The sequence below is a fragment of the Poromitra crassiceps genome, assembly GCF_964638095.1.
Source record: "Poromitra crassiceps genome assembly, chromosome: 22".
Lineage (NCBI taxonomy): Eukaryota > Metazoa > Chordata > Actinopteri > Beryciformes > Melamphaidae > Poromitra > Poromitra crassiceps.
In genome coordinates, this window is record NC_139647.1 from 10,830,151 (window position 1) to 10,845,417 (window position 15,267).

At 44.2% G+C, this 15,267-nt stretch overlaps 1 protein-coding gene across 1 annotated transcript; it reads left to right on the top strand.

The window, feature by feature from the left end:
* Positions 1-4,459: 4,459 nt before the first annotated feature.
* LOC310796152 (uncharacterized protein) lies at positions 4,460-13,968 on the top strand (the record flags this gene model as incomplete). Its single annotated transcript, XM_083658297.1, has 4 exons — positions 4,460-4,631; positions 4,844-5,089; positions 12,701-12,916; positions 13,829-13,968. 4 exons carry the CDS (start codon positions 4,460-4,462, stop codon positions 13,966-13,968), a joined length of 774 nt encoding a protein of 257 aa, XP_083514423.1.
* Positions 13,969-15,267: the final 1,299 nt, after the last annotated feature.

A 15,267-nucleotide genomic window follows, 5' to 3' on the forward strand; every position in this document is an offset into this window, starting at 1 on the left:
CTGTGTGTGCGTGTGTGTGTGTGTGTGTGTGTGTGTGTGTGTGTGTGGGGGGGGGGGGGGGTAACTTTGTCTTAGTCGAAATTGGGGACACACATTGGACTTTAAATGAGAGGGGGGGAAATAGGGTCCGTCCAGCAGGTGTTGAGCAGGTGCATTATAATGCCGCCTTTTATCCATATTTCTGCCCTCTGTTTTCATTTTGTTTGTTTGGGGGGGGGGGGGTATTTTCATAAGAATCTTGAGTCCTAAAAAGCACCACGCTTTTTAAATTAGTCAGAGCTTTGTCCTGGGGTCAGTGCTGGGAGTAGATGGTCAATTGGTGAAGTTTAGCATTTAGGAGTCTGAGAGCTGCAGTGGCAACCATCATAGAAAGCCTCCAATTATTCTGCATGAAAATTCATTATTCAATGTTATACATGAGAGCTAAATTCATATCCTGTACACCAGAGTTTCTCAGTTTTCTCTATATATTGTAGGTTACATTACAGCTCAGTAACAACATAATAGGGGGGTAATACTGTGATCATAATTGGGTAATATCGGTTTCTGTGTAATAACCATGAATCACAACTGCAAAATGCTAAACTCTCGTTTTCCATTTAATGGTATGGTAATTAGACCCAAGAAACATCATACCGGAATGAAATGTTGGGAGCGGGGGAGTCTGGTGCAACGCACAGGTCCTGGACCTGGTGAGACGTGGGAGGAGTCCGGACAGGGGGCAACCCACAGAGCCCAGTCCCTCCACGTGCCAGAGCCTCCCGGTCCCGGCAGAGTAGTTCCGGAGCAGCGGATTGAGTGGCCCTGTCTTTCCCTAAGAGGGCTGACCGTGGGTAGCTACTGGGACGTAAGTCGGGGCTTGATCAACCCCGGCTGGGTCACCTGGGCGAGGGTGTATGATGTTGCAGTACAACATCAGTAACATCCTATGACCCCAGGGTACATCACTGATGATACGTCCCAGTTGCATCCATGTGATGTTTTTTTTATCTATTAAATGTAACCTGTGTTGTGTTGACAGTTACTGGCAGCAACCCATGTTAAGGGCTTGCCCAGGGGTGGAGGCGGGATTTGATTCACTGATCTCCCGCTTACGAAGCGCACACGCTAACCACAACCCCAAGAGAGCTAGCTCTGGGGGCTCGTCCAGGTATATCCTACATCTCTAGATGTTTGGTGTAAGCTACTATTAACATGAAATTAAGTGGAAACAGGGAGTTCAGCATTTTTGCAGCCCTCATTCATGGCTATTACACAGAAAGTACCACAGCCATTATCTGGTTATTATTTTGGTAATTACATGCTATTTCCTAATTATTATCACACTATTACCCCCTATTACCATGTTGTCATCGAGCTGTAATGTAAAGTGTTACCGATCAAATTGCCTTATCTGATGCAAATGTGCAAAACCTCAAACCAACCTGAGTCTCCTTTCTCTTTAGTGCTGACCATGCTGCTGTGCTGCAGAGCCACACAAGGTTGGTACACTTCTGCCAAGTTAAGCTTCAAAATATGAAATATCTTGTGTTATCAAATCCAAGAGTGACATTTTGAGTGCCATTGTGTCCTTGTGGAGAATGTTCTTCCCAAGTTTGAGATCAGTTGAAACTCATGAGTTTCGTTTACCCAAATAGTTTAGCACTATAATCTACAGTCTAATCTATATATATATATTTTTTAAACTTAGAATCCTGGCTCCCCTGGCCAGTGACACTTAGGAATAGACTAGGTGACAACCAAGTATAGTTTGGTGACAAGCTGGAGAGACAGTTGACGGTCGGAGAGACGGCATCCGGTCCGGGATGGGATTAGCACCCCATCCCGACTCTCTCGTGAGGGAGAAATCCACAAACGCTACGGATTAGCCTCCTGAAAATCTGTGCAAAGATCAGCGCGGCCTGGGGTCCTTCAGGCTAGAGCAAGGTGCTCGCCGCAGGTGAATGACGTGCAGCGCACAGGCCTTCTTGAGGCATCCTCTCTGCCCATGGTAGGATTGCCTTTACCCCCGGAGGGTCTGGTGAGACGTAGGAGGAGTCACCCACACAGGGCCTTAGACCCTCCATGCACCGAAGGGTCTTACAATACTGCGGTGTAGCACTAACTCTATTGCAGCGGATTGGGCATGATCAACCCTTCCGCGGGCAACGTTGCAGACAGAGTAGGAAGGCTGATCCGTGAGCGGCTGCTTCTGGGACGCGGGTCGGGGTTTTAATCGGCCTCGGCTGGGTCTACTGGGCGAGGGTGTATGATGTTGAGAGACCCGAAACACCTTACGACCCCAGTTAACATCACTGATGACGCGTCCCAGCGCATGCTGTAGCATGTATTTTTTAAACAGTGCTCTTTGGACATGATGCATTGTCCTCATAATAAATCTTACGCTTTGTTCACACCTGGCGCTTAACTTAAGCAGAGCTCACACTGAAGTTGAGCTCACGCTTAACCGGTCACACAAGAAGCACTCTCTTTTCCTCAGTGCCTCGCTCGCCGCACCTTGACCCCACCCTCAACTTCCATTGACTTCATGCTTGGCAGCTTCACGCTTCACGACTTGGAAAATAGGACTGAATCCTGAACGATCGCTTGAGCGCGGCTTGAGCATGACTTGATCAAGGCACGCGCGCGGCTGGTGTGAACGGCCTCGCCTGTGAACAAGGATGCCGAAATTAAACTTGTGGGTTCAGTGTAGGTTGAGCATAGGTTGAGTGTTGCTTCGGCGTATGGTGTGAACGTGGGCTTATGTCCTCGCTGCAGTTTTCTTTTTAAATTGTACTTTATCTGTTAGATATTATGTCACCACATCATGGATGACAAAATAATGGATATTTCTCTCCCCAGATCGGCAGAGGGGGTAGCGACCGGGGCAGCAGGGGGAATTGGCCAAGTACAATTGGAGTGAATATGGGGGAGGGTTCAGAAAAAAGCATATTTCTGGTGGCATCGAGGAAACTAACAATCACCAATAAATCCTATCCACCTTATTTCTAGCTGCCATGATGCCAGATGGGTGCTTCTTCCTCTTCTGGTGTAATAGACTGTTTTACAGTCTAGGGTTTTAATTTAACTTGACAAAAAAAAAGTCTATGAGCATTTTACAGCAGAGCCATTCTGCTCTACAGCCGTGTCGTTCGGGTGCTGGGATAACGTAATGCATTGTGGGTAGTCGGCTACTGTGGCTAATGCTAGCGGCTAGCGTAATAGTTACTTTACATGGCAGTAAAACGCCACTGAATGACCAAATTGATTTAACTTTTAACCATTTCGAGTAACACGGTTTCCATACGGACCCCCAGCGTTGGTTAGTTGTTTATAACGTGACTATATTTATAACTTTTATAACGTACTCCAGTTTCCGGTTTATAATTCGGCTCTGCAGCCGAGTATAACAAAGGAAATGGCCAGCTGCAACACTAAGTAAGGGATAATGTATATTGAGGCGGTGATTACGGGGGAAATAATGACCGACAGGTGAATGATTAAGCCCGACGCGCAGCGGAGGGCTTAATCAATCACCTGAAGGTCATTATTTCCCAGTAATCACCGCCTCAATATACATTATCCCGCTTAGAACACGGCCTACAACTAAATCATTCAATAATCTGACAAAAAAAATTATTCAAATAGATTTTTTAATAGCGTTTTCAACGACAAAGCGGTTTCATTCGTAATTGGCACACAAGACACCACAGCTGCAACTGGTTGGCCTAATTAGTAGTGTCTTGCTGACAAAATGCTCTTATCAACTGATTAATCCAGGTGTGGCAGAGCAGCGGTCGGTTGTCGAGAAATAATGACCGGTGAATCTTGTTGATTGACCAATCAGAATCGAGTATTCAAGAGAGCCGTGTTCTAAGTCATGTTAAACCGAACCTTGTACCCACAATTATTTTTTACAGTGGGGCATTCAAAAATACGGTGGATAATAGAATTGCCTAAGTGGGCAAGTAGTGATGTAAGTCAGGATTTGCGTCACGTTTTGTGTCATGACCATGCCAGCCCCTACACACACAGACACCCGCTACCCCCACCCCCCACACACAGAATCGGCATAGCACCACCTACTGGCAAACACAAGAAGTGGTGGTTTATCTCGAGAACCGTTTGTCCGATCGACTTCAAACTTGGGGAGTGCACTTCGGGGGACCTGATGGAGGAGTGCAGTCCTGAATTTTGTGGAATTTGGCATAGCGCCACCTACTGGCAAACACAAAAAGTGGTTTATCTCGCGAACCATTCGTCAGATCGACATCAAACATGCGGAGTGCACTTAGGGGGACCTGATGGAGTACACTGCCGAATTTCGTGCCAAGGAAAATACCAAGGATCACCACTAGTAATCTGACCCACCTGCCTCCACTTCTCCCCAGCCTCTCTGACTGTGAGTCCCAGTAGATCCCAGTTCTTTCGCGGACAGTCTGTCTCTCTCAGCTGTGAGGAGGACAGCTCTGCTGGACGGATGGTGAGGAGAATGACCAAAGGACAGACGTCTGAGTGTAGATCGGGCTGGGGGGAGCAAACAGGTTCTTCCTGCAGCATCAGTTACACAGTCCTCTTCGACACTGGAGTTTACTGGTGTGAGTCTAGAGACAACATAACAACCAGCAACAAAGTCAACATCACTGTTACTGGTAAGACCATACGACAATATGAATAACTAAATAACTCTGTATTCACTATCAATATCTATCTATCTATCTATCTATCTATCTATCTATCTATCTATCTATCTATCCTGTGTCTGTGTGAAAAAAGATTGGTTGTAAAACCAGCAGTAGTGTTGATGAAGCTGCATGCAAATGGTGTAAATGGATTAAATCATGTGTTGTGTCTCTGTGTTCAGATAGTCGTGTGATCCTGGAGAGTCCTGTTCTTCCTGTGATGGAGGGAGCTGCTGTGACTCTGACCTGTACACCCGAGCGGCCTCCCTCCACCCTCCCAGCTGAGTTCTATAAAGATGGCTCCCTCATCAGGACGGAGTCTACAGGACAGATGACCATCCACCATGTTTCTAAATCTAATGAAGGCCTCTACAAGTGTAGCATCTCTGGTCATGGAGAGTCTAAACTCAGCTGGCTGGCTGTGAAAGGTGAGTATCTTATGCCATGTACAGACTACAAGATCCTCATCAGTCGTCAGTGTCTGTTCTTTTCACACTATACAACTTAATGACTGCATTAAAGCTCGTTAAGGCTCTCGATGCGATTCTCCGTGGTTGTGCACATACTTAAAAAAAACAATAACTGCCGCCCTGGAAGCCGCCTCAACAGCCCTCGAACAGATTCCGCATCTCGAGCAGAGCTTCCGCAGTTCCGTTGTGACGCGTTTCAGCGTTTTGCCAGAGAATGAACTGGGAGCTCTCCCTGTAGGGTAGACTGAGGGAAGGTAAAGGCTGCCCATCTGCTCATACTACTGACATTGTAAGCAGGTATAAGATGTAGCATATGTATAGTAAATAGCCTATATCAGTGGTTCTCAAACTTTTTTGACTTCAGTACCCCATTTCCCTGATTTCTGAATCCAAGTACCCCCTTTACCTGACTGCAACATTTTGCTTAAGCTGCGTTCACACCGACCTATTAAAGTTTTTCGCTGGCATCGAGTTTATATACAAAGTCAATGCAAACGAGCGATTGAGCGTATATTCGCCCGGGAGAAAAATCGCTGGGCGTCCGAGCGACAGAGACAGAGCGATGGGGCGAAAATTCACTCGTCACCCGAGATGAAATATCCCAACTCAACTCGAGCGAAATTACGCTGGCATCAGTCGCTCGCTGTTCAACGCTGATTGGCTGCCGTGTGAGAGCGAGTCAAGGATCACACTGGCTTGGAACAAACTGCTGGTTTATTGTGTGGCAACAAACCGCATTGACAGCTGATTGACAGGCTGACAGCTGACATGAAGTGAAGTCTGTACTACCGGTATAGAGCTCGTGTTAGGAGCACGCTGATAGGCTTAGCTTGTAAACAACTACGGTGGCTCATAGTGGACAAACATTGCGTAACGTTATAGCCCCCAGATGTCCGTCAATTATTGTGCCTGTTGACAAGCGATTTAAACACAGCGACAGAGCGATTCCAAAGGGTTGAATCGAGCGACAGAGAGAAAAATAAATATCTCGGTGTGAACACAGCTTTAGAAAACTGCAAGAGAAAACTATAGCATACAACAGTATGATGCAATGAATGAATGATAACGCACCTTTTGAAGAATATATAACATTACAACCTTTAATTTATTTTCATAGTTTATTCTTACATTTTCCCCTTTGTCTCAAGTACCCCCTGTAGTACCTCCATGTACCCCTAGGCGTATGCATTACCCATAGATAGTACAGCATTACCCCAGTTTGGGAACCAATGGCCTATATGATGTAGTTAATTATATAATTTGTAGTATTCATAGTATTTCCATGATGTCACAACCATTTTCGTACCAATATGGCGCTACAATACACACAGCTCATTGGCTGTTTGTGTCACTTGATTGTAATCACCTGTTACTTTATTACAATCACCTGTTATTTTCCTACCAAGATAGCCGTGTGGTGATGTAACAGAATACTATCAATAGGATCTACAGTATATGATCATCCTGGTATCGTGGCGAGTCATGTAATACACCCACTTGGGCACCGTGTCATCACATTTTGCCTGTGTGTATAAAGGTGCAGTACCAGTAGGGGGCGATATAGGAAATAATATGGTGGCAATAAGGGCATTGTAGCTGGAGTGGTGGATGGGCATGCATGTTTGCGCTTAATGCCGATGAGTGGGGTTCAATTCCCAGTGTAAGCCATATTTAAATTTTTCACAAACACTTTTAAACACGAGCAAAAGTAAGTTGTTTTAATTGCCTAAACATAACCGTAACAAATCACCCTTTGGGACGTAACTGAACGTTCTCAAAATACATGGCATAACGACGGGTGCTTGGCCTTCCAGGCAAGGGCAATCACGACTACTGAATTTTAGTAGTCATTAACTACTCCCAAAAGGTAGTCGACTAGTCCATTAGTCACATGAGATACAGTATATCATATTTTTTCACCCAATAAAGAAGATTAATTCTTGTCAAAAGGGTCTCAAAAACAGCCAGTAAAGGGTTAACTAATGTAGGCGGGACAAACCTGTGGGTATGTGAAATAGCAGAGTCCTGATTGGCTCTGAGAGGCTGTTTACAAATGAGCTGCTAAACCCCAGTAACTTTTCTGAGTTGGAGATGATGTTTGACTACAGTAACAACATAGATGGGAGTCTTTCCTTCTCTAAATACTTTAGATTCTGATTTAACATGACATCACATAGAAAATAATTGTTGCAGTCAAATCTATGTTCAATTTATTTATATTGTTTAGGCTACTCCTAAAAACACAGATGAACGATTCGTCGACTATGATGCAGTGACGCACGCTGTGTTTCCATTACAGTTTTGCGCAAAATAATTGCGATATTTATTTCTACAACTTCGACAATGTACAATTGCGGCTTGTAGGCGTTTCCATTGACTTGAGTTTGGTCTGACGGCGCACACACCTGAACGCAATTCCCCGTTACCAGCAGCTGCCACAGTTACCACGGGGATCTGCCCCATATCCCGTCCCCTGCATGCTCAAATCCAACCAATGGTCAATGCAAATCACCACATGAAGTTACAACGCATATAAACGAGCCTGATTATCAATTCAAAAGAAAATGAGTGTCGTACCCTGCCCCAACATGTTGCTGGGTGTGCGATGAATGCAGTGAGCGCGAGAGGCAGAGGAAAAAAGGTAGCCTACAACTGCGCGCACACAGACAGGCAGCCTGTCACCATGGACCGATTTCTGTCATTAAACATGATCTATTTTCCCCAGCTCCGCTTTTGCACAACACTCGTCTTTCTGCTAGGTTGCTGCGGAGGTTTTGCCACGGTTTATCGAACCCTTTCTCCCTCATTTTCCTTTCATTTTCCGCTCCTTTTCCAAAGGAGAAGATGGGTCACATGACATGCAAATTAGTCCATGGGCCAAGGCAAAAATCGGTACCACCTGAGGCACGATTTTGTTATTTTTGTCTTCCTACATGTCTCTAGTTTATATTTTGGTATGATAACCCTGCCGATTTGGTAGCTTAAGGTCAGTTATCACTCTGTAAACAAACCTACCCCCATATAAATGACAAAACCCTGATTTCTGTGTATTAGTCCAGATGATATGTGAAAATGATGTTCCCTTTTTCGTAAAAGCATGAAACTTGGTACGCTTATAGTTTGGGGCCCTGTACAGTTTCAGAAATTGAGCCATCGCAAAAATGCCTTGTGGCGGCCATTTTAACTCTGCCATAAGCAAATTATGTAGTTTGCATCATATCTCCTGAACCACACATGCTAACACTGAAAAGGAGATGTCTATCCCAATGTTTTCATGGTCAAGGATTACAATGATACCATATAGAACATCATAAACTGTTAAGGTGACTAATCAATGGTGAATTTGATGACGTTGTGAGAAGGAAATGACAGTATCTGATAACCGATGCTATAACTTCAAAGCCATGACCATTCTCTGGCTAAGATGTTTTGATGTGTGATTTGACTTATATAGACCTTTTGTTAAAATAGCGCCCAGGTCCCTCCTAAAGATCCTGGGATTTTCCTTGCCAGATTGCCAAATCCAAGATGGCCACTGGCGCCATGTCAAAAAATTTACTTTTGACCCAGAGCACATAGAATAATTTATGAAGACACTTTTCGGTGTAAGTCAACCACGAGGAATCCGATTCTGACATCAGTTTGACATTATGGCATAGTTTTGACCCATAATTCCAAGATGGCTGCCATCCAGTATTGTGGAAATGTAACTTTTGAATTGGAAGGTATATTGTGCGTTTGGGGTTTACCACAAGGAAGGAGATTAACAATGGTGGTTGTTTTGGGAGTCATTTCAGAATTTCGTTCACTGAAAAGATGTTAATGTCAACACCCATTTTACCTTGGTACTGCTGTACCAACTACCCCCATGATTTCTTGCATTAAAATATTTAATGAATGTATGACAAGATAACTAAAATAAGCTCTTTTTATTAGCTGTAGCTATAGATTCTGAATCATCAGATTCCGCTCATCATCTTTAGCCAAGTATGCTGTGTCATACCGGTCGATCACACAGATGATATGTCAACATCACCATGGCGGGCAAGGATGATGGATGACACCTTGTGAGTCCGACCACTTGTATGGGGTACCATCTTGTGTCTGCCGATCCAATTGCTGATGGAGTTGCCATCCTCTAGATCATGCCCATGTCAACGAGAGTGTTGTAGGGTTCTTGCAGCCCTACAGATTGGAGATATAGAGCTTCTAGATGCGCTTGCTCTTCTGCGTCTTCCTGTATGTGATGTTGGAGTTGAATAAGGCCACACATTCATCAAAAACACAATGTTCCAGCAACTCGTGGAGGTTTACAAGTTGACCACAACCAGGTCAATCACTGCCTTGGAGCGCTCCACTCCATCTCAGCAGCTCCTACCTTGAGTTCCTCCCCGGGTAGTCTCGCTTGCCAGACTCCCTCCCTACAACGGCAGAGTCTGGCTGCTAATACCTCCACCCTGGTATAGGGGAAAAAGGCTCCGTTCTTTACAACTATCCACCAAAAGTATCAAGCAGGCCTGCTTTATTGCACAATCCAGATCCAACCGTTTTCAGCATGTAGCAATGAGCTAGCATTGTTGATGTTGTTGTTTCACAGTGGCACAGGCATTTGAGATAGACAGATTCGACACGGAGGGAGTGGAAACGAAATCCATAAATGGTCGCCACCAGTCAGTCAGAGCGGGTTGGAGCATGCATGCAGGGAGGAGGGTGGAAGATGATTGTGATGCTGCAGACGCAAAGTGCCGCTGTGTGTAAATTCAGCTCGAGCAGGACCCTGGCCATTCACACCAGACGCGCTGCTTTGCTCCGCGCCAGTGACAATTGTACTGACTTCCTATCTGGCTTCACACAATCACTCGCGGGTCTCACACAAAAATAGATCAGACGCCGAAACAATCTCTGCATGGGGCGAGCCGGCCGCATCACGGCTGGTCTGACTGAACGGTCTAATGTGCTAACAAGTGCGGCAAAATGAAACTGGCTGAATTCTTGCAATCCCGGGGGCCCTATCTTCGCAAAAGCGGTACGCCGCACGCAATGCAAATTGGGGGCGTGCACAAGCGCATGCCTGTTATAATTTTACTGGACATAGGCGTGCCACAATCAGGCGTTTCTGCGCAGAATACGGGGCAGCACCTCTTACGCGCAAAACAAAAAGCACCTCTTACGCGCTAAATACGCCGCTGCGCTTGAGCGCACCATAATCTCTATGCTGTGCAGCGCAGCGCAGAGTAAAATTCCTTTTGGATATGTCATTACACACGGACGTGCCATGCCAGGACATCAAATTCTGCTGCTAAAATTGGATATTAGCAGATAATTCAGCGAGGCAATCAACTATAACTCACTGAGAAACTTTTATCACATCGCAAAGAGGGAAATTAATTGAGAAAACTTGTTGGACAATGGACATAGGCTATTCACCTTCACCTATCCCATAGTCTCGCTGGCCAGCCTCCCCTCCCACGCAGGTCTCCATAGTGGGATTGCGATGGGCGGCGCTTAGCGGCAGTGCCCTTGGAAAATAGTTTCCAACAATCCAACTTGCCCTTTTCAGCGTGTAGCAACGAGCTAGCGTGTAGGTTTCTGCCGTTAGCTTGCTAGCTAGTTAGCGTTGTTGTTTTCACTGAGGCGGCAGGGCACTATTTACAGCGACACACAGGGAGGAGGGAGCGGAAGCCGCTCTGATTGACATGGTCAGAGCCAATGACAGAGTTTGTAATAAGCCGGGAGCAGACATCCAGCAGCCACTGAAACAGTCGCTCCAATGGGGAGCAGCTGTAGAGCAGGGGAGGGCTTATCCCAGTTGCCTGTTTCCGTGGCGCCAGACTCCTCTCCCGGTAGGGAGGGGAGGCTGGCCAGCGAGACTAACATAATTATGAAATTACCCTCAAAACACAATAATTGTCATTACTAAACCATGTTTGGTAGGCATGGATTTGCAATTAAAATAGCTATAATTCATCATTGTTAATCTCCGTCCTTACCCACATACGTATATGTTGCCATTCAAAAGTTAAGTTTTCACGCTACTGGATGGCAGCCATCTTGGAATTCTGGGTCAAAATTATGTCAGAATGTTAAACTGATGTCAGAATCAGATTATTTGTGGTTGACTTACACCGAAAAGTGTCTTCATACATTAGTCTAGGTGCTCTGGTTCAAAAGTAAATTTTTCAAGATTGTACCAGTGGCCATCTTGGATTTGGCCGTCTGGCAGAAAGTCGCAGGATGTTTGGGAGGGGCCTGGGGGCTATTTTAACAAAAGGCCCATAGAAGTCAAATTACTCATCAAAGAATGTTAGCCAGAGAGTGGTCATGGAATTGAAGTTATAGCATCAGTTATCAGAAACTGTGATTTCCTTCTCACGTCATTAAATTCACCATTGATTAGTTACTTTAACAGTTTATGATGTTCTATATGGTATCATTGTAATCCTTGACCATGAAAACATTGGGATAGACATCACCTTTTCTGTGTTATCATGTGCAGTTCAGGAGATATGATGCAAACTACATAATTCACTTATGGCGGAATTAAAATGGCCACCACAAGGCATTTTTGTGATGGCTTAATTTCTGAAGATTTATGGGGCCCCAAACTATATGCGTACCAAGTTTCATGCTTTTATGAAAAAGTGAACATGATTTTCACATACCATCTGGACTAATACACAGAAATCAGGGTTTTGTCATTAATATGGGAGAAGGATTTTTATAGTGATAACTATCAATAAGCTACCAGATTGGCAGGGTTATCATACCAAAATATAAACTAGAGACATGTAGGAAGACAAAAATACAAAAATTGCACGGTCCCCTTAGGTGGTACCGATTTCACCATTGGTCCATGGACTAATTGCATTGTATCCTTCTCAAAACACCACTGAATTCACCAAAACACCACTGAATTCACCATTAACTATTCATGTGAACAGTTTATGATGTTGTATAGGGTGTCATTGTAATCCCTGACCATGAAAACATAGGGGTAAACATCACATTTTCTGCGTTATCATGTGTGGTTCAGGAGATATGATGAAATCAGGGTTTTGTCATTTTTTGGGGGTAGGTTTGTTTACAGAGTGATAACTATCCTTAAGCTACCAAATCGGAAGGGTTATCATACCAAAATATAAACTAGAGACATGTAGGAAGACAAAAATAACAAAATCGTGCGGTCACCTCAGGTGGTACCGATATGTCAAAATTTCAGCCTTGGCCCATGGACTAAATGCGAAAAATGCGTTTCCATTACACTTTTGCGATAAACTGCTATATCGACACGTCTGAAAAACCACCTCATGAGAGCGCAAAATCTTTTTGCGATATTTGGGAGGTTTTTCGAAATTTACGTGTTTCCATTACCCACTTTCTATTGCGATATTTAGATTTTGCGCATTTCTGAGGGTAATGGAAACACGACGTGTCGACTAGTGGTTTTGATAGTCGACTAGTCGGCTACTCTGTGAAAGCCTTATTCGAGGCAAAATTTTACATAGTTAATTAACGAGTGATTTATATTATTTACTGCTTTTAAGTAGTATTTCTTGTTGTTTGTTTCAGCAAATTCACTGTTCCAGCCTCTCTCCAGCTCTGCACCTGCTGGATTCGACCTGGATGTGCGTGTTTTTAACTTTTCTCCTGTTTCAGCAAGTCCCACAACTACGACTTCCTCCTCCTCTATCTCTCCTCTCCTCCTGTTGTGGTGGGTTATACCGGTCTGTGGTCTGGTTGTAGTGGTTGTGATGGTGGGCTGGTGTGTTCAGAGGAAACTCAAAGGTAAGACACAGAGCTTACATTTTACACTGAACATTTCTTAGTTCATTTGGAAAAACAGGTATCTCTGTTTGTATTTTAGCGTTTTATATTTATCTCTAATTACTTTAGTTTTTGTATATTTTTTATTACCAATCATAATTAAAACATATTCATCTGATAATTTTTCACATACATCACTTCACCTCAATAATGTATTGTATGTGCACTCCAGGGAGTATCAAACAGGTGTTGTTTATTCATTTTAAGAATGGCGTTTACCTGTTTTTGCAAATTAACTCTTTCTTTAAAGGAATCACAAGCATTTTGGGCGGCGCTAAGCGCACATGATGCAGTGACGTGCCCTTTCCAAATAGTGTTGGGGGGGCAACATCCCTGCAAAAGAAAATGTATGTAAAGCTTGCCATTTTTCTGTGTGTGTGTTGCTAGCTCGGAGCTTGTTGTTGTTGTTTCATGTAGCAACGTGGACTTTGAAAACGCAGATAGTGGAAGGGGAGGAGAATTCAGACTGAAATAATCAGCCAATGTCAGAGTTTATATACCGCAGCCTACTTCTGTTGAGTCAGACTTTAGGGAATCTAATTTCCCATGCCTGAAAATAAACCAAACTTTGCACATAATTCCAGCCCCATTCGGCCATGCTAAACTTACTCTTTGAGGGTCAATAGTGGTGGTGCTACAGCAACCATCTGAATTTCTAAACGCAACTTTCACCAACATGTAGGCGCAAGTGGCAGAAATGTTCAGATGCTTGAGCTGGCAGGAATTATGAAGTCCTTCATACTGTAACGGCACAGACGAGGCTGGTATCGAACCCGGGTCTCTCATTCCAAATCGCAACACGTTAATAATCAGACTAAAGGGACAATGCCATTGGCCAAGGTCCAACTTCCACACTTTATTCCTCGAGACCAGGTCGCTACAATACCTCTGCCTGTGGGAAGTACTCTGCAACCAATCAGCACAGCGGCAGCTGGCCGGTGTCCTTCTACTCCCTCACGCAACCGAGGGCCTGCACCTCCGATGACCGCACGGCCATCCCATCCCACTTCTGACACCAATGTAACGGCACAGGCGAGGCTGGTATCGAACCCCGGTCTGTCATTCCAAAGTGCAACACGTTAACCATTAGAGATAGACCAAAGGGACAATCCCATTGGCCAAGGAGGACCAACGTGCGCACTTTATACCTCGAGACCAGGTCGCTACAATACGTTCAGGCGATGCCTCATCATAGACGTGTGGTCAGCGTGGGTAAACGGAAGTAACGTTTTGGAGGCGTTCCCCCAGACAGACCAACTGTATCTAAGCCGTTTCTCTAAAAAACTGTAAAATGAATTAACCCTACCTCCTCCCACATGTTTTGTTCAATTGTGACCCTGCATCGATGGTCAGATTGTCCTACACAAACGATCCAACCAGATTTGTGAATTATCAAAGATTGAGGCCACTGTGCATCAAAATGTTTTACTGTAAACTGTACTGTAAACAGCTACTGCAAATTCTTTTTCAAATGTAATTTTTTTATTTTAAATTGTTTACATAATTTTTAATTCTGTCCTTATGTAAACTATTTTACATACTACATTCCAGGTTGTGATATATGGCAGGAGCTGATGCCATCACATACAGTGACATTGGAATAACACGTGACTTACAGCGGCCAATCAGACAGAGCAAAGGTAGTATGTTTTTTTTCTGCTGTATCTAAGGGAATTCTCAGAACAATTTATGTTCTCTTGTTGTGTGTGTGTGTTTGTGTTTTCTAAACTTTAAGCAGATTTCTTTACTCTTTCTTTCATTTAGATTTAGATTTTACATTAACACATTACACCTTATATGTATTTACATCGACATTTACAACCAACATAGTCTCTCCCCAGACTAAAATATTACGATGCTTCGCTGTCTGTGCCACTTCACAGCCTAAGCTGCTGTTTTGAGGGCGAAACAATTGAATGACTGACAAGTCATAGCACCAATGAGAGAGTGGTTCATTTTCAAAAGTCAACAGAGTCAGTTGGGTGGGTGCACCTGATCGCTAAAGTCGTTACTGATCGGTGCCCCCAGGATTTCAGCGGAATGAATCACTGGCCAGGATTCTGACAGCAGTTTGGAGCTAGACGTATCTCAGACCCAGAGAGAGATCTGCAGCATGTAATAATGTAGTTGGTATAGCTAACATAGTGCATCAGTGGTAAGAACTCTCATGGGTCTGGCGTTGAGACTACAACCAACACAACTTCCTCAACTTATCTAACTTACTGTTACTGTGGTAATGGCACACACTCACTATTTAGGTGTAGGGTTTTCTGTGAAATAACTGTGCAATACCTGACTCAAAGCCTCGTTCA